The sequence below is a fragment of the Poeciliopsis prolifica genome, unplaced genomic scaffold, assembly GCF_027474105.1.
Source record: "Poeciliopsis prolifica strain line A6 unplaced genomic scaffold, Auburn_PproV2 SCAFFOLD007, whole genome shotgun sequence".
In the NCBI taxonomy this organism is placed as follows: domain Eukaryota; kingdom Metazoa; phylum Chordata; class Actinopteri; order Cyprinodontiformes; family Poeciliidae; genus Poeciliopsis; species Poeciliopsis prolifica.
The window spans coordinates 16,142,372-16,169,203 of NW_026562382.1; the positions used below are offsets into that span (position 1 = coordinate 16,142,372).

The 26,832-nt window shown below is 37.1% G+C and overlaps 3 protein-coding genes across 4 annotated transcripts in view; 1 reads left to right on the plus strand and 2 right to left on the minus strand.

Moving 5' to 3' along the window:
* Positions 1-236: 236 nt before the first annotated feature.
* On the minus strand, positions 237-10,375 carry pnkd (PNKD metallo-beta-lactamase domain containing). The gene is made up of 9 exons (XM_055032326.1): positions 10,218-10,375; positions 9,922-10,037; positions 8,813-8,925; positions 8,544-8,602; positions 8,303-8,395; positions 7,859-8,022; positions 6,190-6,276; positions 5,408-5,523; positions 237-2,724 (listed from the first exon to the last, which is right to left on the minus strand). Exons 1-9 carry the CDS (start codon positions 10,373-10,375, stop codon positions 2,551-2,553), a joined length of 1,080 nt encoding a protein of 359 aa, XP_054888301.1. The 3' UTR covers positions 237-2,550.
* A 605-nt stretch (positions 10,376-10,980) lies between these two features.
* Positions 10,981-15,684, plus strand: LOC129361358 (protein lifeguard 3-like). The gene is made up of 12 exons (XM_055032162.1): positions 10,981-11,033; positions 11,697-11,920; positions 12,021-12,088; positions 12,202-12,266; positions 12,370-12,423; positions 12,559-12,609; positions 12,691-12,730; positions 12,871-12,908; positions 13,431-13,518; positions 13,869-13,964; positions 14,093-14,146; positions 15,218-15,684. Exons 2-12 carry the CDS (start codon positions 11,710-11,712, stop codon positions 15,365-15,367), a joined length of 915 nt encoding a protein of 304 aa, XP_054888137.1. The 5' UTR covers positions 10,981-11,033; positions 11,697-11,709; the 3' UTR covers positions 15,368-15,684.
* Positions 15,685-15,731: 47 nt separating this feature from the next.
* Positions 15,732-26,832, minus strand: part of dars1 (aspartyl-tRNA synthetase 1) — a 37,292-nt gene continuing 26,191 nt past the window's right edge. Inside the window, exons 11-19 of one of the 2 annotated variants that reach the window (XM_055032161.1) lie at positions 22,007-22,141; positions 20,775-20,922; positions 18,446-18,592; positions 18,168-18,210; positions 17,780-17,860; positions 16,621-16,732; positions 16,359-16,430; positions 16,154-16,281; positions 15,732-16,070 (exon numbers count right to left, since the gene is read on the minus strand). In XM_055032161.1, coding sequence (XP_054888136.1) covers positions 16,190-16,281; positions 16,359-16,430; positions 16,621-16,732; positions 17,780-17,860; positions 18,168-18,210; positions 18,446-18,592; positions 20,775-20,922; positions 22,007-22,141 — 830 coding nt within the window. In that variant the 3' untranslated portion in view covers positions 15,732-16,070; positions 16,154-16,189. Of the gene's footprint in view, positions 16,282-16,358; positions 16,431-16,620; positions 16,733-17,779; positions 17,861-18,167; positions 18,211-18,445; positions 18,593-20,774; positions 20,923-22,006; positions 22,142-26,832 lie in introns of both variants that reach the window. The other variant, XM_055032160.1, reaches the window with a different exon arrangement.

The window sequence follows — 26,832 nt, forward strand, 5'->3', positions numbered from 1 at the left end:
CATTGAGAAAAGTTTATATTTGATTTTTGTTCATAAATGATTGACATAGAACTGCCACTGTTAAGAGATACTTTTATATATTTGTACAGGTTTCAATGTATTAAATTTATTTCAGCATTTTTTTTTACAAATCAATTTATTTTCAAACCTATAAATCATAATAAACATTTTATAATTGACAAACATATCTAATTAAAGTACCAGGAAATTCGGAGATAAAAAACAAACAAACAAAAGAAGCAATAAAAATAATATTTATTGAACATTTCTCAAAGATTTGATAGTTTCACACCAGTAAATCACTATTGTGCTAACAGGGAGGTTGTTCCTAAGTAAACCTTAACAGAGGATGTCAGCTCTTGTCACAGCATAATTTATCCCCTAAGGAATTTCATATTCAGGGTGAAAGGGTCATGAAAGCCAAAGATATGTACATAACTGTGTTTCTGGTTCATTTAACGGACAACAGTTACATTTCTTTTTAAAGAAAATGCAGTGGTTTTGCTTTGACTCATTTTAAACATGAAATAATCCTCACAAAGAAAGGCAGAAATATAAAAATAAAGTAGCAGACAAAGTCACTTTGACTTAAAAAATAAAAATCACATGTTTGTTTTGACTTATTTGGCCTCAATATTATACAAATTAAGTCAGTACAGAAGTGAATATTGTCTAATAATGCATAAATACAGCATAACTCAATCATTCAACAATTATTCAAGTGGTGTCAAGAGCCATCAACAGAGGTGTTTATGTCAGCTGGTTTCTAGCTGCGTCCTTAGTGAAAAAGAAACCAACATAAAATACTTATGAACTTGCTCTCAGGATATTAATATCCATACAGCATCACTCCTTATATCACCTAAAACTAATTATGTAAACTGTTCATTGAAATCAAGAAACCTAGTCTTTAACTTGTGCATCATTATTATCAGTCATTCCTGCATTGGTTTGGTGTGGAATGCTTTACGTCGTAGCTTATATCCATCCTCCTCTGGATAAGTGGTCAATATATATTTTTTATCTGACTTCATATAGCCACAAATTAAATCTGTACCGCAATTGTTATTTTACCTTTTTATCCTTATTTATTAGCATAAATAAGTTTGGTAACTACAGTTTTAAACTGGTAAACATTCCTTCAGTCGATACAGCAAAGATTCAACTTTCAAAGAGAAACACTGATCACAAAAATGTTTTTGTTTTTAACTCACCTGGAACATTTAGCTGCAAAGCCTGTTTGTTTTAACACCAGTCTTCATATTTAATGCAGTCTCAGTTCTGCATGCTGCCGCATTGTTCCCATCAATATAGTTCAGTAAGGTGACATAATTCAGATCACAATACCTTCACATATCTTTGTTCACATTCACAAAGTGAAGCATTTTCAGATTGTAAATATTACTTCTGTTTTCTTACAAGTGAGAAAAGGAAAAGTACTTCAGCGTTTTACCTGCAGTCAACAGCGATCAGAGTAATTCGATCATCAGACGATGAAGGTGGGAAATGTGTGTAGTATGCAAGTCAAAATCCAACATGAGGACTCAAGTGTTTAACTGGTAAAAGTGAAATTGCTAGAAAGTTTCAGAAGAACTGAGCACTTATTGCCAGACAGAAATATATCCGAAACCTGGAGACGAAGTCATCTTATATTACTGCAGCTCTTTAACCCCATCGCCTCTTTTGTCCTCATCCAGCTTATAGTTCATCCCCTTTGTCACAGTTTCTTTGTGTTTCTCCACACTGGGAGATTTCTGATTCCCGTCGACTGCAAATAAGACACTGACAGCTTGTAAATATTTTGCACATCCCCTTCTCAAAAAAAAAAAAACAATAAAAAAAAACAAGCTTCCAACATGGACACAGCTGAAAAGCAAAAAGGAAATATTCTCTGATGAGCACACACAAATACCTTTTGCAAGGAAATAGTGATTTTCCATTTGGCTCAAATCAAACTGTAAAAAATCCAGATCTCGCTATAAAAAGGAAAAAAAAAATACCTACAACAAAAAAAAAAAAACATCATTGGATTTGTTAAGTTAAACAAATCTTTTTTATGAATTTGACATAAAAAAGCACACATACTTACTCCCAAAATTTTAACAGCCAGAGAAACATATTGCTGCTGTTAAACAAGGTCTGTAACGGAAACTTGTGTTTTATATTATTATTAGCAAAAAGTCCTAAGAGTTCTAACTATTTAACAATTCAAAACCTTGCAGCCTGAACTACTTAAAGCATCCGTAAAAGAAACCTGATTGTACCTATTTGCAAAATGACCAAACATTATTCTTGAAGGTCTACATGACGTGTATTATTGTGTGTATGGTACTATAAGATGAACGTGCAATTCTCTAAACAGGAATAAATTTATCATTAAACTACAATCCTGGAGAGAGAAAATAGGACTACTATGTTACGATTAAATAATAAAGATGGACTTCTTTTCCTATTGGTCACACTCTGCTCAAAATGCCATAATGCCCATTCATAGATTTTCGAACCAGAAACACTGGTTTGTCCGTTCTGTACTGGAGTCCTTTTGCTTTACTACCTCCTGTTAAAGAGGTCTTTCCGTTTTCGTAGCTCCTCTAAGACCCGCGCCCTGAACTGCATCCAGTCTTCGTCCAGGAACTGCTGGACGCCCAGAGCCTGATGGAGCTCTGCAGAGTGGCTGCGGAGGAAAGGGTTGTACTGCTTCTCCTCCCCGATGGTGGAGGGGCTCTGATAATGAAGTGCATGACAAAAACAATTCAGTCTCAGAAAGCTCCAATCACTTTGTTTGTTCTCTTTTTGGCAGAAAGGAAATGTATGCAGCAAAGGATTTCTGCAGCTGAAAATCAGCTCAGATTTACATTTGTGGATGTCTGACCCAATTTGAATACTGCTTCGTTTATTCATGCATTTTTTGGACCCTGAAGTAACTTATGTAGCTGAAGAATATGTATCCAGAGTATTAAAAATATTTCTGAATAATCATTACTGACCAGAATTCATTCAGCTTTGCTGGCTAAAGTATTTACAATGATTTTGTAAAGGCAGAGCCACAACATTCAGGATATTAGAAAAGGATTCCATGTGACGAACCAATGCAAAGTCATAAATAATTATAAAAATGAGAGGAAAACAATACATAATTTTCCATTTTTGTCCCCCATCCTTTGATACCCCTTAATTAAATCCAATGCAATTCAGCAAATATGTGGAGGAATATGTCAATGAAGCTGCTCAAAGGCTAAGATGAATAAAACTTAGTAATGGGTGAATATTATGATCTGAAAATGCGCAAAAGAGGTCGACACAAAATCAAATGTTTGATGCAATGGAAGTGAAAATTGTGTTCCAAAATTACTTTATGCTGCAGAATCTGAAGTGTGCAAATCTTAAAAAAACATGTACAGAATAGGCCATAAGTTTACATACACAGGAACGTGTAAAATGTATATGTCCTTTATATTTCAGATACCCAACGAGATGTGTTTGAACAAAGAGCAAAGAATTGAAATTATACTGACGGATGGATCAGGAAGAAGTTGCAGGGTTGCACAAAACTTGAACAGAAAACATGAAACGAGCATCACACACGACACTGTGGTAAAAGTCCCACCAAAATAATAAAATGTTTATTTTTTTCCATGTATGAAAACTTATAGCCCATCTATGCTCAACTTTGTGTCTGTCACATAAAATTCCTCAAAAATACATTTAAGTTTGCAGTTTTGAAGTGAGAAAAGCTATGAATACATTTTGCATAACAGACATGCGGCTTCATGAAAATCAGCCACAAACAGAAAACATGAGCAGAGCCTGAATCTCATTAGGCTGCTTCAGTGTCAGAGTCCTGGCGCCGTTCGTACTGGTTCACCATCACACTGCCGTGGCTTAGAGGACACATGGATACACTGGAGTCTATGCTAATCTTATTAGTAACACCTGGCCTTTCCCTTCCATGAAAAGCCAAAACGCCTGTCTGAAGTCAGATGCGACTTTCTTTTCCAAAAGAAATTCCCGAATCAGGAGCCAATATCACCTGGAACGGAATAGGTTACCATAAAGCTGCTCTGTTTTGGGATGAGAAATGAGTGAACAATGTCCTCTGATGCCAGGAACTAACTGTAAAATAGTAGGGATTTTATTTCATGAACAGGAAAATAATCAGCAACAATTCGCTTTCAGACAATGTCACAGCCAATTAAATGTGTTTACGCTTTTCTCCAATAACAATTGCCAACTGTGCAGAAAATGTGATATTGAAAATCTTTCTATGCGTTCCCTTGTAAAAATATTTGTACGCTTTTATTTTTTTATTAAACATTTCTGTAATATTATAACCAAAAACTAAAAACAGTTTTGAGCTCTTATTTTATAACGCAAAGTAGTGCACAATAAAAAGGATTATTTTAAGTGGGCTTTTCCACATAAAAACATGAAAACTGTGGCAAGCATTTGTCCTCAGCCTCCTTTCACTCTGATTTAGGGCTGGAACAATTCCTCGAATGATTCGATTACCTCCATTATTAAAATCCCTCGAGGAAAATGTATCTGCCTCGAAGCTTCGTTAAATTATGTTTTATTATGTTGCACATGGTGTTCCAGCCGGGTCATTGTTTGTGTTGGGCAGTGATATCTTTCCCGCCTGCGAGTCGTGTTAAGTGATGGCTGCACAATGTCAAATTTTCCTGGTTTTTATTGTTTGTTAGGGGACCAGTAAGCATTCTTTAATCAACTGGTGCGGTGCTTGCAGTACGCCACCATTTCCCGTTGCAGAAAGAGAGAGAAAGAGCTTTAAAAAAAAGAAAGAGAAAGAGATTTTTTCCGGATTACGCAATTAATCATAACAATAATCAATATTCTTTTACAACAGATTTTTCCGCAATAAAATTCAGTTGATTGGATTTTTACTGGCAGCGCTCCACACAGATGTTTCCTTTTTGAGTCAATTTCCTGATCTGCGTCTGATTGGTAGAGTTGTTTTCATCCACCTTGCCCACAGTAAAGAAAAGTGAAGCAATATAAAATGCAGGTGATCAAGTACATAAAAGTTCAAGAGGTATGAACACTTTTGCAACATGCCGTATTTTGGAAATGGAGGTTGACAAAACTCCGGGAGGTAAAAACTAATGGAACAGCCTCTGCAGTCATGTTGTATTGATAAGAGGTAAAAAGCAATCTAAATTCCAGGTAAGCCCTGAACTGAGAGTCTCTGCCCAGCTGCAGAGTGCATCACAGATGAAGCTCGACAGTAAGCCTGGAAGGTTAGGGAGGTGACGGGAGTGTGCAGACCAGGCTTTGACAGCATGTAAACTGTATGCAGCGATAAGCCTTGTTTCCCAGGTGCAGGACAACACGAGTCCTTTCTGGGAAGGCGGGCTTGAGGAATATAACAATGGTAAAATATCATTCTCACCGAACAAAGCTTCTGGTCTCGCTGCTGCAGCACCCACTGATATTTGTTTTCTCTGGTAGCGTTGTGTGGCTCGACCTCAGCAGCAAACAGCAGGTTGTCCTCTGCATACTCATGACCTGCGGGTTCAAGGACACGGGAAAAAAAAAATCAAAAATTCACTGCATGTCAATGACACTGAAAAGCTTTCAAAGTGTTTGTCGTAACATGACAAAAAATCAAGCATACTTTGAATGGATTCCAGTTAAAAACTGTCCATAGTTTGCTTCACAAATACTTCTGAATGACAACATGAGAGAAATGAATGGATTAACTAAACAGTGTAACTTTAATCTGATCGTTTTTTGTTTTTCTAGACTCTCAATTCTTTATGTAAATTTAAGGATGGACAGAAGGAAACAAAGAAAAAACATAGACAGGAAAGAACACAATGAAGGACATGAGAAGAAAAGAGGGAAAGACATGAGGATGGAAGAATGGAAGGCCACAAAAGAGGTAAGAAAGAAAACATGAGAGGAAAGAAGGAAAAAAAGAAAGGACACAAGGAAGGGCAAAAAAGGAAGAAAATGAAAGGCCATAAAGATGAACAGAAAGGACAATAAAAGGAAATAAAGTGTGGAAACAAATGCATTTCTAAATATTTATCCAGACCTGAGAAAAGCTGAAATCAAATTAAGCACTTTTCTAAATAGTTTATGGCTTTGTGAGAACTCTTGTTCTTTCAATCTGAAGTTTGAAAAAAAAAAAAAAGCTTTTCTGTCTGACAGTAGAAGCAGTTTACATACCTGGCCACAGTAAAGTATCGTCACTTAAGGAGCCGACCGTGTCCAGAGATGAGAGCATTGTTGTGGCACTGCCCTCAAACATCCTCCCTGAAAACATTAAGTTCAAATCATCTTGTTAGAAGAAACAAGTATTTCTTCTAACAATAATAGAAATATCCTTTATTGTCCCTTACAGGGAAAATTAACTTGTACAAAAGCAAAGGGACAGTAAGGACAATTTTTCAACACCATAAGAAAAAAATACAGTACAATTCAAAGAAATGTGCAAATGAGTCAGACATTCTGAAAAAAATAATAAAAAATGTAAACCTAATAAGTATTGCAAGTGGTACTGTTCAAAAATGACAGAAAAGTATTAAGAAATACAAAATCAAAGTCACACATTTGCATTTTTTCACTTTTATTTCAACAGCTGGCCTGTTTCCAGTTGACCTAAGTTGTTGTGAAATTGATGTTTTTCAGCATTGCACAATCTTCCCTGTTTTTCTTTCATCCGTGTCCTAACTCGTTCAATACAAGTTGAGGAAATTATGATGAGTGTCGCCCAAAAGCAAAAAGAAAACTAATCAAAAAGTGTTCAGGTGAAAAAAAAGAAGTAAAAAAGCTTTTCCCCCCAATAAATGATAGTTGAAAATTTTTTTTCTGGAATCTGGAATGTTTGGTGCTGAAAAGATCTGTCTTGGTGTCATTTGGTCCAGTTAAAGTCTCAGTGTAATTAACATTTGTAAAGAAACTGGCTGGTATGTAGAAAGCATCTAACGGTTGTTTCATGGATTTGAAGAGCCCGAGAAGTCTCTCTTTGCTGCAGTTTTCCAACAGTGAGCTTTAGAGGTTTACTTTACCTCCATCCCATAATGCTCCCTGTGTGTGAGAGCAAGATAAATGTGGGACTAATGGAGCCTTGTTTGTCACAGTTCCACTTGTTCTAAAGTTTTTCATTATTGCTCCGACTCTAGATATAAACAAGTTTTGACAAGCAGCTACTTTTTGTAGCCAACTTCTGACTTACAAAGACTAACATGTCTTTTCCAATTCTGAAAGTGTCTAACAGAAATGTGTCCCATCATATTTATGCCCCAGTTGAATGGCGTGTCATAAAATTAAAAGTTTCAAGACATTGATGTAATTTAAGTATAAATTTAAAAAGTTTATTGGCTTGCAAGAGTTTTTCATTAATTTACGCAAAGAAAAGAAAAATGGAAAAATGAAACAAAGTAAGAAAGAAGCGAGGAACTCAAGGACTTGAAAGGCCTTGAAAAAAGGATCTGAGGAAGGACACAAGGAAATAAAGAAAAAAAGAAAAATAAGGGCAAAAAAGATGACAAGGAAGGAAAGAAGGAAAAGAAACAACAACGTAAGGGAGGGAGGAAAGAATTGAAGGAAAACAGCATTTATGCAATGAGATAAGAAATAAAGGCTGGAAAAACTGTTTCTTCATACTCATCTTTTTTAAATACTTAAGCAGATCTAGAAAATAATAAAATTTTTTACTTTTCAGACGGCCCTGCAATTATTAAAAGGTTTGTCAGAACAACTGCAAAGGGACTTGAACTGAAGCCAATGTGCCACTGAAATAAAAGATAATAAAAGATGATAAAAAAAAGTTAAGGTTTTGAACATCTTTAAACAGAAACTAACAAGCATTTATGAAAAGCGATGTGTAACTGACCACATCCTGAGAGGAACACCAGATCCCCAGAGAAGAGGCTGGAGGGAGAACCGGCCGCCGGGCCGTCCAGGAGGTAGATCATGTGACCCACGGTGTGTCCAGGGGTGAACAGGGCCCTAAAGTGCAACCGACCCACATTTACTGTGTCTCTGTGCGAGAGTGGGCTGGGAAGAGCAAAAATAAATCAAACTGATGTCCACAAAACTAATTAACGTAATTAGAAAAAAGTAAAAGCTAGAAAAAGAAAACAGGAAGTCATTCAATGCGACCTATGATCTAAAATAAACCCCCACAAGACAAACAAGAACAGTTAATCGCAGCGTGATAATTTACTGTGAAGTCAGCTGCTGCTGCGAGGGCTGGCGGAGGGAACAAGACACGACTCATTACAGTAAAAGGCAAACGTTGAAAGTGTGTGTGCTGCCCGTGCAGGCTGGGACTTACTGTGTGAGGCCAGGAATGTTATCAGCCGCGCTTCCGTACACATGACAGGAGCTGTGAAGCCTTTTCAGGCCTTTGTTGCCCCCGCTGTGGTCCCTGAAAACACAAGAGAAGATAAAGGACCTTTGGAAAACTACCAGAACTGACACATCTGAATATTTAATTTAGATGTATTTTGTTGCTGAAAATAAGCTAACTCTATATACACTTAAACGTATGCTTACCAAAATTACTAGATACTCACCAGTGCTTGTGGGTACATAATATAGCTTCTAACATTACTCCCTCTTCTTCAAGCACCGTCTGAAAAGTTATAAAGAAACATCAACAAAGTGTGCCATTTACATGTAAGCTGGGAGAACTAACTAATAACAAATGCTTTTACTTTAGCAGTTCATCATTGGAGATTTTACCAGAAACCTGACAAGGTAAACTTCCCACATTTGTCGAAAATACAGCTTCAGGTGTCAAAACACTTCTGCATTAACGGGAAATGACAGCTGATGTGTTCACCTGAACTGTTTGAGGGTCTGCAGGGTCTATAGCAACTGCAACACTGGAGGCTGTGTCAATAACAAGGTAGCTGTAGTTGTCAGACAGAACGGAGATAGGAATTATTTTAATACCTGTGGACAAACAAGAAGAGGACAGATCAGAATACACACAAAATCCATAAATACACGGAAAAAAAGATGACTTCCCTGCTGAAGCTTATAGAATAATATATACCAGCTGAACCTTTTTACAACTTGTAAACGCAAACATTTACAACATAATACTGAAGAGAAAAATAATAACATATATAATAATAACATTTTGTTTTTTCTACATTGTTCCTCTGTCTGTATATTTAGTTTTGTTATTCTTTGTTTTTTTAAAGCATCACAGCATGATGCCGTCATGTATGTTCATGGTTATGTGCAGTTATGTGTAACAAAACTTGATCAGAGCTGCAGGTTTTTTTAAGGTTCAGAAAAACCTTGAAAAATGTATTAGGATTTTATATCTACTCGAAAATTATCTCGGTGAGACTGTCATAGAAAAACAGAGTGACTTCAGTCAGAGGCTTCCTCAAATTTGTTGTAATACAGGCCGCTACAGGAGATTTTCCTACCCATAGCCATCACCTCTGACAATAATTCTTTAATTAAATGGGTTACAGCAACATTTAATTTAAACTTAAACACAGACAAACAAGGTTTGATGCTTCTTCTTTTATAGAGATGTTATTTATCGAACATTATGTAACCACAAGAAAATGGTTAAGCCAGTAAGCCATTTGAGTGTCCATGAAAATACTGCTGTTATTATATCTACATATAAAAACACTTGTTGGTTAGATTTTTAGCCATAGAGGAAAGACCCCTGGGCGAGCCTGTGAGTTTGCATTAGTGTTGAATTCTTTATATTTTTGACTAGTGGGCTTTTCAAGTCACTTCAGAAGGATATTAATTTTATTTAGAGGAGTCAGAGTAAAGTGGAAATAACACAAATGGATGCAGCACTTCTCAGATTGATGCTATTCCTTTTATTTTATGTCAGTCTATCATGTAAAATCCTAATAGGATATGCAGCAGTGGTGCTTGCACTGCTAGGAAAATGTAAATAATCCCTGAATGTACCATTGAGCTCCATAGGACGGGTTGTGGAATGACCAGCAGGGTAATTCTCCCTGGCTTTCCTCAATTGCCTCTTGTAGTACATATAACCCAGTCTGGTCCTTGTGTAGAGTGTATACCTGGAAAAATAAAGCTCAAAGCTAAACAAGATATTTTAAACTCTGACAAGCAGTTGACTCATTAGCATGCAGGCAAAGTTTTCGGCATTTAAATAAAAAAACGTAGGCTTGCTAGCAACAGCAGTCAAAACAATACACGTCGCTAAGCTACACAGACAGAAAACCTTAAGTTGTACTGACGCGATTCGGAACAGCGGCTTCTCTGTTCGAGCCATTATCCCGTTCAGGAGCCGCCTGCAAAACGCCAACGTGGTCCGCCGGTACCGAAAAGATAAACACAAGAAACAGAAGAAGGATGCAGCGACCAGCGGCGTTGCTATCCAATCAGGAAGCGCCATAGCCTGCGTTGTGCGTTGGGCGCAACGTGATGACGTCAACGTGATGGGACAGCGTCAGTTTAGTCGTCTGGTCAAAACAAGGCGGAGGAAATAAAAACAATACACGCCATTGTTCATAATTAGAAGCAGTAATTCTTGTTTTTACAGTTAAAATAATAATAATAAAAATGCATTTACATTTATATTCAATTATACTTGGATTTGCAATTTAAGAATAATTGTGTATTTCCTCTGTTTTTGAAGAGACATAAGAACTAGGGTTTTATTTGCTTTTGTTGCATTGAGTTACACATCAACATGACAAAAATAAAAATAACAAAACAAATTCACACCCATCATGTGAGTATGTTTAAACTTTTCCCCAGAACAGAACTATATTTTTGGGGAAAGAATAACAAGGAAAACACTCTGGGAAAAAGTTCAACTTTAATTTTGTTCCGTTTTTTTTATGTTTGTTTTTACATTTCATTGCATTCTGATCAACTAAACAATGAGGGTACCGGTGTGTGTTCCAGTTGGCATGCTTTCTCTGAAACAGCAGTGTGAGTTTCAGTGAGCGTATCCAGTTACACAGAGGACTTGTTCCAACAATGACAGTCATTGAGCAGAGAGGACGGAGGGGCATTCTGCTCCCATCACAGGCTGAGGCCAAAAAAAGGTAAGTTTCTATTTTTCACATATATTCAGACTAAACTATGACACAATGGGGAGTTTAATTAGACCCACGTTCTCAGGTTACCTGTTCTTTTTGTGATAATAATACCGGATTACTAGACTTTTAAAGTCATCAATGCAAACCTTAGTTTAAACAATGTGGTTATATTACTGGCTATATAATTCCTAAAAATTAAAACAGCTTGGCTGGAATTACTTTAAAACTCAGCAGCAAGAATCCTGAAAATGGTGAAGGTAATCAGAAAGTGAACCTTTGTGTTTTGGAATCAATATAAAGTTTTTCTATTAGTTTTCTAATGGTTTTCTTAATACCACCGATAGGAAATAAAGTTAATCAATTTCTTATTATTGCCCTCATCTTGGTTACAGCATCTAAATATTAATGTTTTAAAAGCAAACTAAAAACTTTTCTCTGATATTTGTTATATTAATTAATCTTGCTGTTATTTTGGATTTATCACAAATATTAAGGCTAAAATTTATCTTCAAATCACTGTAATTTTTTGAGTAATTTCTTCATAACAGTTAAGTTTCCATTATTTTGACTTGTCTAACAATATTTACTAAAGTAGACATTTTTAACTTGTTTTTCTTATGTCAGTCTATCTGTTTTAACATGTGCAATTCTGTAAATTTTCTTTTTAAGGTGGTGCAGAGAAATGTCTTCCAAAACCGATTGTCCTCCATCCTATGAGGACGCCCTGAAAGACCCTAAGATTAATATTTACCCCTTCCAGACACAAAATGGCGCCCTTCTTCCCCCTCCTCCGTCCTACAGCCCCAGTCCCGGCGTGTGTCCAGGCCCCGGCTTCCCTCCGTCTGTCCTTCCCATCCCCACTCTGTCAGCAGGACTGTCTGCGTCCAGCCCAGGTTCCCAGGAGCTTACACAGACTTTCATCACTCACTTCTATTGAATTCAGATTAACTTCTGAAGCTTAAATTGCCTTTTTTGCAATTCTCAATTCTGCAGGAGAAATGGATGACTTTTTCAGCAACCAGTGGGAGAGCACGTCCATTCGACACGCCTTCATCAGAAAAGTAAGGACTTTCTTTTCTTCTCTTTGCCAAAGTCAGGGAGTCAAACTGCTCCTCTGTTGTTCAGTGTGCCAGTAATCACTGTTGATCTGACCTCCATCTCCATCCCTGGACAGGTTTACTTGATTTTGACTGTGCAGCTTGCGTTCACCTTTGCAGTCGTTGGCATCTTTACATTTGTGTAAGTCTCCCGGTTCAGTCCAATAGAATACCACTTCTACTTGTTTAGTGCGGATGAATAAAAGAAAGCATTGCTGCTCTCTCTGTTGTCTGTGGTTTCACAGTGACCCAGTGAAGATGTTTGTCACCCAATACCCAGCAATCTACTGGGCTTCGTTGTGAGTTTACTTTCCATCTACAGTAACTAAACTTTTAACAAAAATGTCTAATTTTATTGTGAGAAAAAAAAAAGAAACTTTTATTACATTTGAGTCAGCCAAGCAGAGCCACATTCCTGATTTATTTCTCCATAGTGCTGTTTTCTTTTTGGTGTATTGCATTCTCATCTGCTGCAAAGAGCCAAGGTAAAGCAAGGATCATTTCCAAACAATCAGAAATTATTGTTTTTAAAGACGTCACATTATTTTTCTTCATTTTCTGTGCAGGAGGCGTTTTCCATTGAATCTGTTGCTGCTGGGAATATTTGTAAGTATTTATCCTGAATCTGGAGCCAAAACCTGGGTGAGGAGTTAGGGCTTGAGCCAAAGACTGGCAGCAAGTAAAGATGAAAGAATAAAACAAGCTCTTGATTAAGAAAAAACATCTTGTCGTGTTTTATCTTGCAGACTGTTGCCCTGTCTTGTATGGCTGGAACAGTTTCAAGGTTGGTTTTTGAACACCTGAATTCAGCGCACAAGTCTTTTCTTTACGTTCTGTCAGGTTATAAACACAAACTTCAACGTGTTTCATTAAAAAAGATCAACACCAAGTAGAAGAAGTAAAAATCTTGGAAGTCTGCATCTGTATTCAGTTTTTCTCAATCAACACTTTGGAGGAAACACTTTTTTTTTTTTGTCTGGGATTGTTTTTCTTTTAACCTGGTTTGTTCCAGGATTGTCTTGAATTCATCTCCCTCCATCAATTGTGATTAGCTCTTTCAGTCCAAAAAGCTTGTCCACATCATCATTCTGCCACTACCATGTTTCACAGTGATGTTGTTTGTTCACTGTGTTTTGCATGTATGTTGAAAAGTTTCAGTTTCATTTCTATTTGTAATAAAATTGGAAAGCAAATAATAATCTTCCATTTTCTGTCACATAAAATCCAAATAAGATGCCCTAAAATTTGTGGTTTAAACATGGCAAAATGTTATTCTATTTAAATCTGTATGTTTCTGTTTTTCCAGCTATTATGAAACCAAAGCAGTGATAATCGCCATGGGAATAACAGGAGTCGTGTGCATAGCCGTGACAGTCTTCTGCTTCCAGACGAAGGTATCTGAAAATGGTTTTTCTGCTGCAGCTCAGCAGCCTGTGGCTTGTCAGAGGATGTCTTTGTTGTCAGTGTAAAAGAACTCCATTGTCTCACATTACAATGGGGCACTGAGCTCCTTTAAATATTTAGAACATTGATGTGAATCCCATCTGATGCAACTCCAGATACATAAGTTGCATGTTTGGCCAGTACATGGCACATCCAGCCAACTTTTTTATTTTCTTTATTGCAACTTCACTCAGAAACGTAAAAAGAGAAGAAAAAATATATTTCCACTGCTCCTTTATATGTGGCTTGAAGCGTGTTCTGTCTCCCTTTCATCCTTTTAATGACTTGTTTCTAATCACAGGTGGACTTCACCTCCTGCGGGGGATTTCTCTGCATAGCTGCTGTTTTGCTCATGATCATTGGGATCGTTACGTCCATCGTGCTCTCCTTCCAATATGTGAGAACTCTTTGGTCAAGTCCTTTAATATATTCTCGCTTCTCTGCGTGAGCTTCAGCAGTAGCTCAACAGGGGTGTACACGTGTGACCAATTTTCTCACTTAGTCTTTTTTTATGTCACTCAACAGGTCCCCTGGCTGCACATGCTCTATGCTGCAATCGGAGCCATTGTTTACACTCTGGTGAGTAAATGCTGACATAATTACAAATCATTTCAGTTTTGTGTTTCTATATTGATCAGCAGCAAAAGGCAAATTGGTTTCAAGCTATATTGAGAAAAGCTAATTAGCAAGTTGTTTTTATATGAATTGCAGCACAGTGCAACTCTAATTTTATGCAACGTTTCTTTTCCAAATAACCAGAATTTAACAGTATAGTGTTTAGATTTATGACTTGTGAAATGTAAAAGTTTAATATACTGGGATTCTGTGGGATAAAACGGCACAAAGTAGCAAAAGCTAAAATGTTAGAAAAGAGGATAATTTGTTTTAAAATGTTCTCACTTTGTAGAACCACCATTTCCAGACGTCATTGGAAACGGTGTATAAAGTGCATCTTAAGTACATGTTCCCCTCTGACATTTTCTCCTTTTACTTTTCACCAAATCTCTATGACTGTAGTACATTCCTAGTGATAAACCCTGACACTTTGTCAGAGGTTTAGTTCCTCCAGCTGAGAGGCTTTTACTTCGGGACAAATTGTGACAAACTCACTGGACTGACTGACAGGTGGCGTCGGGTCAATTGCTGTTATACATCTTTCAGGTTATGTTCCTTCTGCTTTTGCCCATTCTTCTTTGTAAAATACCTGAAACTCAGTGAGACTGGAAGGACAGTGTCAGTGAAGAGTAAATTTTACATCCTATCAGAAACTTTGTTAAGTTTTGCTCTGGACTTTATCTGAGACATTCTAACACCATCTAAACTGTTTCATTGTAGTTTTGTTTGTTTAGGGTCTATTTCGCAGCTTCCAACAGGGTTACCTCTAGCGTTTTTCTGTATTTAGCACCATTAATCTTCTCTGTCCATTTTTGAAGAAAAGCAAAGTTATTGTGCTAAGAGTGAACCGGTTTTGCAGTCTACCTAACTGTTTGTTCTCTGAAATGTTCAAAGCTTACCCTGCTTTAAATTTCTCCACAACTTGATCTGCCTGTTTCTTGGTCTTCTTGTTCATTAAGGTTCCGTAAAACATGAGACCCACACTAAATTGTTTCAGATTCTTCACGTGAAACTTATTTTCTGCTCTTTTCTAAGTTTTTAGTCTACAACACTCAGCTTCTCATCGGGAATCGGGAGCTGGCCATCAGCCCAGAGGAGTACATCTACGGAGCGCTCTCTCTCTACGTTGATATCGTTCACATCTTCCTCTTCATCCTGCAAGTCAGCGGAGCGGCAACCGACTAAAGCAATCACCCAGCAACATTTTATCAGTAAATCCTGAATGTACGGAGTATTTTGGGGAGCAACGTCACATGTATGCATGCGCACCAATCAAAAGAATACTTTGTGTAAAACTTGCTCACCATTATGTAAACTTTACTGTAGTTTTATTTATGTTTGTAACACTGAAGCACTTTGATGCTCTCTTTGGAGCAGGAATGGAAATTGGAGACCTTAGCCAAGTATGAGTGAAGAAAGGCACTTATTTATGATGTAATATTTATGTATATAGAACAAACATCTGAATTATTAATCCTTTCAAACCTAATTATTATTTTGGTAATTTATGTCCTTTCAGCTCGCAGCAAGAAACAAAAACATATTTTTTTTCATTAGCCATTTTTATTTCTCATTAATTACTTATAAAACACATTTAGTTACAGGCAAACTGTTGAAAACCACAATCTTTATATGTAATGTTTGTGCTGGTAATACAAAGGACTCTGATTTGTGTTCCAGTTGTTTAATCCACATAATTAACCCTTAGAAAACCTTTGTTAATTAGAAGACTAATTAAACGTGTGCAGCCTCCTCTGGGAGTGTTCTGGCCCATTCCTTCCCACTTCAACGCGTCTGTTTTTAGTTGTTAGAAAACTGTGCACACAAATCAATAAAGTACCTTCTATTACAACTGCTTGATTCTTCTTAGTGATGAACTTCTATCAGCCTGTTAGAAACAGGGGGTGGAGTTATATCCCACTCATTCCCCCCTTTCTGGATTGTAGATTAGTTGTAATCTCCGTCACCTACAGCTTTGAGTCCGGTTGAGGTGAGATTCCTCTGTACTCAGGGTGTGAGACGTTTGGGGTCACGCGGGAACATGGAGGTCTGACGCACGTTGTGGAGACCCAGGTACAGCATGCAGACTCTCTCCAGACCTGTGAGGGAGGGTGGGTTGGTAACTCACCAGATTCAGATTTAGCTTCCAGTAAAAAAAGACTATAAAGCTTCTTACCAATCCCTCCACCACCATGTGGGGGAGCTCCATATCGGAATGAGTCGATGTACGACTTTATCTTCTCCAGATCTATAATAATCAGGAAAAAAAACAGAATTGTTACAAAGTAGCATACTAAACATTTAGCTTTTTTCTCCACAAATGCTCCCCATGCTTTTCACATTCTGCTATTGTAATACCTGCCATTTGACTGTAGAGGGAGATAAATCCTTTCAAACACATTCTGTGAATGCGCTTATGTCTAAACTTGGTTTCTTACCAATCTGGTGATGCAGGGCCCTTTCGGTCAGCAGCTGAGGGTCGTGGACTCTCTGAGCCCCAGACAGGATCTCCTCTCCTCTCATGAACATGTCATAAGAGTTGGAGTATTTCTGGTTGGAAGAAAACCCAGAAAAGAATCATATTATCTGTTAATTAATAGAATATTTACACTAAGTATGTAAGGTCTTATATATAAATAAATAAACAACTTTCTGAATATAAATCTGGGTAAAATGAATCTTTACACCTCGACCTGCTTCACAGTTTCACTACAGAAACAAAATTTAGTATTGTTTATGCAGATTTTATATGATGCATCAACTTATATTACATAATTGTGAAGTGAAATGAAAGTGGACTCCAACCAAAAACCCCCTGAAATTTTCTCTGTTTGAGTTCATCCACTCTGAGTCGATAACACGTAAAACAACCTTTGTCTATAGTTGGAGCATTTTGTCACTTCTTTCCACAGATTCCCACAGGTCTGGAGTTTGACTAGGCCATTCTAACAATTTTTGGCAGTCCGTTGAGGACTGCTGTAAACTATGTCAAAGTCTGAAGTGTTTTTCAGCTTCTAACAGGTTTCCTTCTGCATTTATTTCCGACTTTGATCAGTTTCTGTATTCATGGTGAAGAAAATCATCCCAGTGGTGAGACCAGGGAAACGTGTCTTTTTTTCTGCCACATGCAGCGTTGGGCGTGAAAGGAAAAACAAAGTTACATTTTGATCTCACATGTCCAGAGGACCTTTGCTCTGTTTCTTTCAACAATTACAATCCATTTACCATTCCAGTATAAAATGTCAGAATGGTGCCAAGTATGAGCAATGGATGTCCAGAATATCAAATTTCTCCAATTTTCTTTGTTTATAAAATCATTAACACTTCTTAATTTTTTGATATTTTGTTGGTCATGGAAAGAAATTAGTGGTTATAAAGAGATAATATATGAAAGGTTTAAGGGTTATTAATACTTTTGCAAGAAACATTTCAATAAAATAACTTTTTAAACGTAAGAAAATATCTTTTTTTTTATTTATGGAGCTGAATAGGTCGAAAAACGTCCTTCTAAAAATGTATGGAAGCAGATTTATTATTACATAATTTTGTTTTTTAGATGATAAGTGTTTTAGTGTTTTGTGTAGATGAGAAACTTACAGGGTTGTTTGGATCTGGCATTGTGTAAAAAGGTCTAACAGCCAGTGGGTATTTGTCCAGCACATAAAAGTCAGTGTCATACTGCGGAAAAACACAAATAAAAACAACAGATATGAACAACAGGTAGTTGCATTAAAGTGAAGCAAAAGGAACCAAATCTTGAATGAAGCAATTTTGTTTTTGGATTTAAATATGGCAGTGGCCGGCAGCTCCAGTCCTGCCTCCCTGCTCCAGAATTAAATGCCTTATTTAGCTGTATGGCATGTCAGCAAGTTTAGCAAATGTCTCATCATTAACTGTTCATTTGATTCAGATGTGTTGGAGCAGGGATGCACCCAAAAAGGTTGCAGGACAACGGCCTGTGAGGACCGGATTAAACTCTACAAACCTTTTCCTTGACAAGACGACCCAGCAGCTTCTCATTAGGAGTGCTGCAGAATAAAAAAAAAAGATCGTTAAACATTTTATTTACCATCAGCAAAAAACTTTCACACAGTTTTCAAATGCTTTCATTTCCTGCTCAAAAAGAAAAAGTTCTGGAAACGTGGTGTTATCACGAGAATTACATAAAGTTCCTTAAAGCATATCCTGACTTCTGCATTTTCAAATTAAAACTATCTGACGAAACATGGCGACCCGTGCAGAGGGTCTGTGACGTAACCTGACCTCAGGTCGTCTTCGTCTCCTATCTCCACTCCGGCCTCGCGCAGCATGGCCAAGGCCTCCGTGTATTCAAGCCGCAGAGTGGGCTCCAGGAATTTAAACGGCTCGCTGGGGAACTGCTTGTTCACCGTCTGAATCTCAGTCTGGAAGCTGATGCAGAAAAACCAGAGAACAGTTTTAATTTTATTATTCATTGATTTTCACATTTTTAACATAAAATATATAATGCAGGAATAATTATTTGCAGAAAATGAGAAATGGTCAAAATAATGAAAAAGATGCAGTGCTTTCAGAGCTCAAAAAAAGCAAAGAAAACAAGCTGATATTCATTTAAAAACAACAATACTAATGTTTTAACTCAGGAAGAGTTCAGAAATCAATATTTGGTGGAATAATCAGGAGGTTTTCAATGAGGTTCAGTGCAGTGAGCTCTTTATTTTTCTCAGTGCTCTGTTAGATTTATTAACAACAACCAACAGTTTATCATATTGACTCAAAGGAGCTGAATACAAATGAATAAGTATACAATGAGAAAATAATTTATGCTTTACTTTTATTTCAACTTTATACTCTGGTTTGTACTAGTTTTTCACATAAAGTTTGTGGTTGTAATGCCGCAACATGTAAAAAAAACTCCAAAGGTTCGCGAAGTTTTTACAAGGGAATGAAAATCCCTCACTATTTCCAGAGAAACAGAAAACATGAATCAGATCTTAACTGTTATATCTTCTAATAAATATTCTTTTTAAAATGATGTCTAAACAGCATGTGACGACAGATGTTTCCAGAAAACAACAGTCATGAGTTGCTCTGAGTCAAAATAAGCACACACGTCAAAGGAAATAGTCTGGGAAGTCATGAGAACCGAAGTAGCAAATTGGACTGAGAACAGAAAAGAGGAACAACTGTCATAAGGTAAAACAAACCAACAAAGGCAACTTGAACTGCATTAGTCGGCATTTACTCTGATAAAGCCGACTTTCCCTGGACAGATGCTTCAATCATTAATTTACGAAGTGGGACTTTATTGTTTATTGTGTTCTTCTTTTACTGGAATGCACCAACTGACAGAAATGCTGCAGGGCTTTTTGTGTGTGATATTTACTCTATGATTTGGCCATCTGCTTCCTGCTGCACTGATTTCCACCAGTAGGAGGCAGTAGAGTCACATCGTATCAAATTCCATGGTGCAACTGGCTTAATGTTATTTTGGATCTGCATCTCTTCCAAGTCGTCTTTTGTATCATTTGCATACATAGATGAGAAATTATTAAACTCATTTTGAAAAGAGGCCAAGAGAGTTTTATTTATTTACTTATGATCCAAAGAAACATGAAGTCATGGATTGTTAAAAGTTTTCCAAAAGTCTGAAGTTTCTTACTGGAAACTGTAAGATCCCAATAAAAATTTTTACAGGAACAGTCAGGGGTGCCGGTACATATGACCCCGGTCATGATGCCCTTTATTGTTGCAAAGTGCACCAGTCCCTCCTGCAGCTAAACTTCCAGACAGCATGATGTTGCCACTGTCGTACTTCACAGATGAGAAGATGGTGAAACCAAACCAAAACCTTCCAGAATGGTATGATGGCTGGACATTTCCATGGTGTTTATACTTGGAAATAATTGTTGTAACTAATGGCTGTGGCCCCTCAGGTCTCTGGGACTGTTGATTTTAATTTCCCATTAAGTCACAGATGGCAGAATGTTGAATAAATCTGCAGGTGTGTCTTCATTTAACCCAAATGTTATGAATTATTCAGTTTACAAAGCTTTAGTATCGTCTCTTGGCCTTTTTTCAAATTGCTTAAAGAGTTCTTCATGTATATAAACATTTGAATTTGAACAAAGTAAAAAATCTCACTTGTTTTTATGGTATTTAGTAAATAGGAATGATTTTCACTGACCTAAACCAAGAAATGTTTAGCCTGATGCAATAAAATGGTTTTCTTCACATTTATTAAGTATATGTGAATGTACGTTTTCTTCTGTGTTTTCTTAATGTGTAAAAATATATTTTTCTTAGTTTATTCTGATTTATAAAGATACAAGAGAGTCGATACTCCCTTTGTGAAAACAAATAATCAACTATTTAAGTAAACATATGTAAAATTTATTAACCCAGTTTTCTGTTGTGTTCAGGTTTCTGGAATCCAACTCAGCTTGGGATATTTATGCTCATACAAAAACATTGTGAATAAAAAGTAGCATTATGTGTACTCTTCGGACACAACCTATAGCTTGAATAGGATTTTTATCACTTCTCAGCAGATTTATGACCCTCTAAAGCATGTCTAACTGTGACTTGGTAAATATCCTGTCTGGCTTCTTACTTGTCTCTGAGGCCCTTGAATATCTGCACCATGGTGTCAGTGATGGAGTCAATCACTTCGTGGTAGTGGTAGCTGAAGGCCATCTCAATATCCAGACCCACAAACTCAGTCAGGTGACGGTGAGTGTTGGAGTCCTCTGCCCTGAAAACTGAACGTCGGACATTTAACATCAGGGTCAAAAGAAGTCATACGTTAAAAATGACAAAACTAGCATGCAACCTGACTGGATCTAAAGGAAGAAGAGGGTAAAATAAATGTGGATTAACAGTTATGTTAATTTTTTCTTTTTTCCCCACTCTTCCATGAAGGCCAGAATAGTGGAGAGCTTAGCTAATTGTTATGTTGAAAGATTGTTTTTCAAATCAACTTGAGCTCCTCTGAAGTTCCTCCTTGCTACTTCTCTGATTAATAGTCTGCATAATCATCATGGTCCGTTTATGATGCCGTTTGTTCACTAATGTTCCCAAACAACTTAGAAGTTATATAACTGAAAGTGAAAACGTTTAAAGGGAATTAGACTTTTACAAGGTACTGTATAGTGAGAGTGGAGATAAATCTTCAACAGTCTCATTTCCTCCCCTGAACAAATAACCAGCCACCGACTGGAGTTGGACCTTTTTATTCTCTTGCTTCTTTTCTAAAGCGCATCATAGATCTAGGGGCTAAAGCTGAACAAAGCTGAGCTTCTGACCATTTAGATATTTGAGCACATTTGACCTCACTTCTTCATACTGAGCCTGCATGACTGTAACTAAGGCAACAGCAGTGAGCACAATGATCTTGAGCCCTTTGATTCGTCAGGTGCAGCCACAGAGGAACTGGGAAAAAACACAATCCACCGAGCGGTGTTCTCTTCCTAAATATACATCAAACAAAGTGTTTTAAATAAGAACGTCATTCTATTAAACCAGCTATGCATTCAAGTGTTTGCTCACCTCATCAGATGGTGGCAGTATTTCCTCAACTACAAAGCATGAGGTTCTCCCAAGTCTGTGTAAAAAGTATTTTACAAGTCCCTTTACGTCACTAACGGACCAACTATAAGCTCTGTCCACAGTTACAGGACCAGTGGGATGTCTGTTAAACTTTAACACATTTGGAGCCATTTTAAACGTGTCATTTCAGTTAATAGGGTCTACGGTTTTCATTACACTCCTGATGCTCATTTTTTTATTATGCCTGTGAGGACTTTGCCAGCTTATAAGGTGTCAGACGAGAGGCGTCTCTTTTACCAGGGCCGACGCAGAAGACCTTGTCAAAGTCAGCACAGATGCACATCTGCTTGTAGAGCTGAGGGGACTGGGCCAGGTAGGCGCTGGACTTGAAGTAAGACACCGTGAAGACGTTCGCTCCACCTTCGCTGGCAGCTAGGAAAGGGCAAAGACAATTTTCAGGAGTGATGGGGGGATTTTTTTTTCCCAGCTCAACCTGCAAAAAAAGATTACTATGACCTGCGAAGGCTGAGAGTGCTTTTCAAAACTTCACCCAATCTTACCTGAGGTATGGCGCTCTACAAAACTCTTGGAACATTTTCTTTATATTTTACCTAAAAGGAGCAAAAAAGTGCCCTGTAATGTTTAAAGTTTTTCTTGGAAACTATTTTTCAAGTAGTCTGAAGGCAATTCAAAGTTCCTGGACTTATTTTTTACCCTGTCTGACAAATTTCAGACCTTTTTGTGTTTTTTGAGCTTCTTACTCACACTGAAAAATTAACAAGGTGAATGTTGTGCCAAAAAATATCTCAAAAATTCAAATTGAGACTGACAAATGAGCCCAAAATCAGCCAAGGTTCCAGCAGAACCCAAAAAGGACGATGAGCATAGCAACGGTTTCTATTTATCTGTCTGCTGCTGGAATAATTGCAAGACAGGGAGTGATTAGTTCCAACTAGAAAGGTCTCAAAGCAATTAACTAATACTTTACAAACTGGACTGGAAAATATATGCTCTTCCAAATCAGAGGTGGATGAATGAGGATTGCTTGAGATGTCTCTACAACCAGACCTGTAGAGAACTTTATCTACACATAATGGAAGGGTAGCACCAGTGTGCAGAACACTAATAAAGCCTCAAGATTAATTATATAAAAAAAAATAATATTAGTATCATTATATTATGAAATGTTTCACCTGTCCAACCTATCAAAAATAATTCCCAAAACACATCAGATCCGTTTTAGCATCTGATGCAACAGAAATGCGGCTCTGATGATGTAAGCAGCAATTAGATGATGTTAAAAATCAATGGAGTCTCGTGATTTCCTGTGAATGTGGCTGAACAACACAGATTCAGAGGTACGTAGCAATTTGATGGAAATGTGACGGGTGAACAATGTATAAGTGAATAATAATAAGTGAGCTACATTACAAAGTAAAATGCATCCACTTTTGTGGGGGAGGGGAGTATGAATTTAAATCTTTTGCTTACTCATGGTAGGAAATCAGAAGTACGGAAAAAAAATGTAATGTTTATGCTGGTAGGATATAGACTTTAGCTTTAATAACATACAGCTACATCATTTTTAAAGTTTAATCAGTAATACTTTTATAACAAATTTATGCCAGATCATGATTTCTTGGTTAATGTCAAGTTGTCACAACAAAGACAGTTTGAATAATGTCAACTTTGTATTCAAAGTGTCATGATTTACCGAATGACACTTTATGACAACAGTCATAAATATTCATGAAGACTTACTCATTTTTATGACTGCTGTTATGTCGTGTTTCTGACGGTGTCATGACTGTCTTGTTCACAACATGTTAAATAAAGCTGTCTACCAATGTCTCTCTCTAACGGTGAACTCAAGGTTTTCGTGCATAATTTTGATTCTTAATATCAAACTGGGGGAAGGTTTGGAAGAAGAACAATACTTGAATAAACTCCAGGAATCCCCCTTTTGGTCGATCAGATCACCTTCAACTGCAGTGTTTCCTCCCATTGGAAATCAAGTTTGGACCTCAGCAGGTCCGACCTCCGACCTTTCTAAGGCTGTCAGCTGACGAATACCTCGACACTCAGGTTGGCCCTTGGCCTCTCTCCTGGCTCTGCCCTCAGAAAGTCAAAGTCGTTTCCCTCGCTTGGACTTCTGAATCGAAATGTAAATTCACAATCAAATCTGAAATGTTTTTAGATAAACCAACTTCTGGACTACACCAGGTGAATGAAGACACCTGCAGAAACCTGAATGAAGACGGCAAACAAAAGCAAAAATTTTAATCACATGGATCAGAATTGAGATATTCAACTGGTTGTGACTGCTATCCCCACACCTCCCATTATGGTATGTGGAGGTGTGTGTGTGTGAGAATGTGTGTGTGTGTGTGTGTGGCTAAAAATACTATGGAATTCACTGAAACCTTGTTGTTTACATTTTAGAGATGGTTGAACTAAAATTGAACTATATCTATCACGGGAAAAGACAAGGTTGCATCCAGAAAAGAAGCTTTAAAGTTGTTACTGATTCACAATCAAATCAATTAATTATTTATGGTTTTAAAGTAGCAAGAAAATAGTTGAAAGATTATTTTATGTGTACTGGGATGCATCTTAAAGCTTAGCCATTTTCAGTCTCAGATTATCTTAGCTCACTGTCGTGATAAAGGGGTTGATAAGCCTAAAAAAACTGACTGCTGACCTTTTCCAACACTTCAAGCAGCTCTGTAGGAAATTATTCTTAACAGAGTTTGCTTCTGTCCACAACACAGATGTTTGATAAGCAAGAAACTGACCTCAGGAGAAAAACAAAAACCGACTGATTGGGAGTGGGAACAAATGAACAAGATAAAATAAAAATAATCAGTCTGACGTATCGGCCACCTGCTGCTCCAATTCATAAACAACAAATGGGTCATAGGAAATGAGACTTAAAATTTTTATACCACTTTCCTGTTTTTGTCTCTGGATAAACGGTCACCCTTCTACTATTTTCAATTTAATATTCAAACATAAAATGACGCTTTTGTAGATCTACTCATGTCATTCTTAATGTTTCAAGGAGAGCCAATTTGCCAATTTAAATATATTTTCCACATTTGAGCTGTAACTCAACTTTAAGGACCAATGGTGGGACTGCCTTTAGTTCACCTTAGAATTAACTTTGAATAAGATTTTCTGAAAGTAAATAATAAATTAAAGATTATTTCTTTAAGCACTTTGATCTTTGCTCAAATAGAAACTGGTATGATGAGGGTGGAGTCATTTTTAGGTGTGATTTGAAAGTGAACCACAAATTGGTTAATTGTACTCAGACTCAACTGTCTGATAACACTTTGAACATCAGTTGACATGCAGCTAATTTTTTACCTCGGAGGTTTATAAAAATCAACAATAGTGTTTGGATTCTGACTCAAATGGTTTGTTTTCTGGTAGGAATGAAGCTGCTGACAGACTTGACCAGGATTCTCCTGCAAGAGATTTGAATCTCAATGGGATTTTCAAAATAACAAGGCCTTATAATAATGATAATAATAATAATACTAAAAAGAAAGTTTGTGATATCCTTTGTATTACACACAGCCTATGTAATATCTGCACCGCCAAATCTATTGAATGTGAATGCATACATTTGAAAAGTTGAGTGTTAGAAATAACTGAACAGAAATATTGATCATTTGCTGCTCTTATGTTTAAATATTGCAAAAAAACTCACATTTTCCAACATGGGTTTGGTTGAATTCAACTAAAACACGTGATACCTCATGTGTTTTAGTGAAGTATCACTAAAACTTCACTAAATAACGATATACCCAAAGTCTTGTTAGATGAAGACTTTGTGTTTAACAGGCATTGTTTTTGATAAGGCAAAGATAAAAAAAATGAAAAAAACTCAGCTAAAATAAAGAGCTTAACAAAGTACCCTTCAAGGTCACTTTGCACAACAGCAAACTCTCTGAACCTAATGTTCAATTACTTTATGTAAGTTGTCATAATGCGGTACAAACTTATTTTTAACCTTCACCAAGACTGCGATGTGTTTTTATTCAAAAACAACACGTTTCAGGATTACATAACGACCAGCCATGCAAAGCACATCTGCAGCTTTCTGTTCGACACAAACGTCATCAAGGAAGACGCTATCTGATGTTCTCGTGCCATAGTGAAAATATATAACAGGGCGTGGGTAGGGGGGTTCTCACACGGCACAAACTGTACGCTGCGTGTGTGATGGGTGTAGCCAAGGCAGGAAGATGCGGTTTTGCAAAAAGCACATCATGTTGCCTGGCAGGTGCCGCCAAAAAGAAAAAACGCGGCAGTTTTAAAATGAGGCGAAGACGCAACGATTGGCTCCCACGCAGTAAAAGAGGAAGTGAGAGCGAAGCTGTTCATTTCAAATGTGAGAATCACGTGGGAGTCCAGGGATAGCACAAAGACACTGCCCTTTTATATTACATGTTTTGGAGTTTTTTATGTAACATGCTTTTGCCGCCTCTGTCTCAGGTTTTAGCTCAAGTTGAATATTTCTACTAGAATAGAGGAAAAATACCAACAGGAGAAGAAACACAATTGAAAGAGCTCAAAAACATTTGAACTCTGTTTTGCAGGGTGAAGAATCTTTTTTGTTTTGTTTTATATTCTCTCCAGCTGGCAACTTCTTCGTCTAATTAAAACCTTGGAGTGTGAAAAGACGTGAAAATTGAGAGGTGAAGGTTTGATGCTACAAAAACAATCTTCTGAATAGACTTTGACAAAAGCCACGTCTCCCAATCCTGGTCCTCGAGGCACCCTGCCCTGCATGTTTCAGATGTTTCCCTACTTTAACACATCTGACTCAGATAATTGCAGTTCAATAAAAGTCTGCTAATCGGCCAGCAATTGAAAACGGGTATGTGTGAAGCAAGAGAATTATAACTTGAGGAAACATGGGAGAATTGTCATGTTCCAATGGCAGATTGTTTCATTATACTTTTGTACTTTTTCATCAATATTAAGAAATTTTTCACTTAAATCAAGTTCCTTTATGCTGAAAATCTGCTTTTAAGTTGGTTTTGCTTTATTTCAAGTGTACTGAGACATTTGCACAAGAAACTAGACCAAAAACACTAAGAATGTGTGTTTCT

Coding starts and splice junctions, on each gene's coding strand:
- LOC129361358 (XM_055032162.1), top strand. CDS start 11,710: ATGTCTTCCAAAACCGATTGTCCTCCATCCTATGAGGACGCCCTGAAA. Junction 12,424..12,558: donor GCAATCTACTGGGCTTCGTT/GTGAGTTTACTT, acceptor ATTTCTCCATAG/TGCTGTTTTCTTTTTGGTGT. Junction 12,909..13,430: donor ATGGCTGGAACAGTTTCAAG/GTTGGTTTTTGA, acceptor CTGTTTTTCCAG/CTATTATGAAACCAAAGCAG.
- pnkd (XM_055032326.1), bottom strand. CDS start 10,375: ATGGCGCTTCCTGATTGGATAGCAACGCCGCTGGTCGCTGCATCCTTC. Junction 10,038..10,217: donor AAGCCGCTGTTCCGAATCGC/GTCAGTACAACT, acceptor TTATTTTTCCAG/GTATACACTCTACACAAGGA. Junction 5,524..6,189: donor CGATACTTTACTGTGGCCAG/GTATGTAAACTG, acceptor TTGAACCCGCAG/GTCATGAGTATGCAGAGGAC.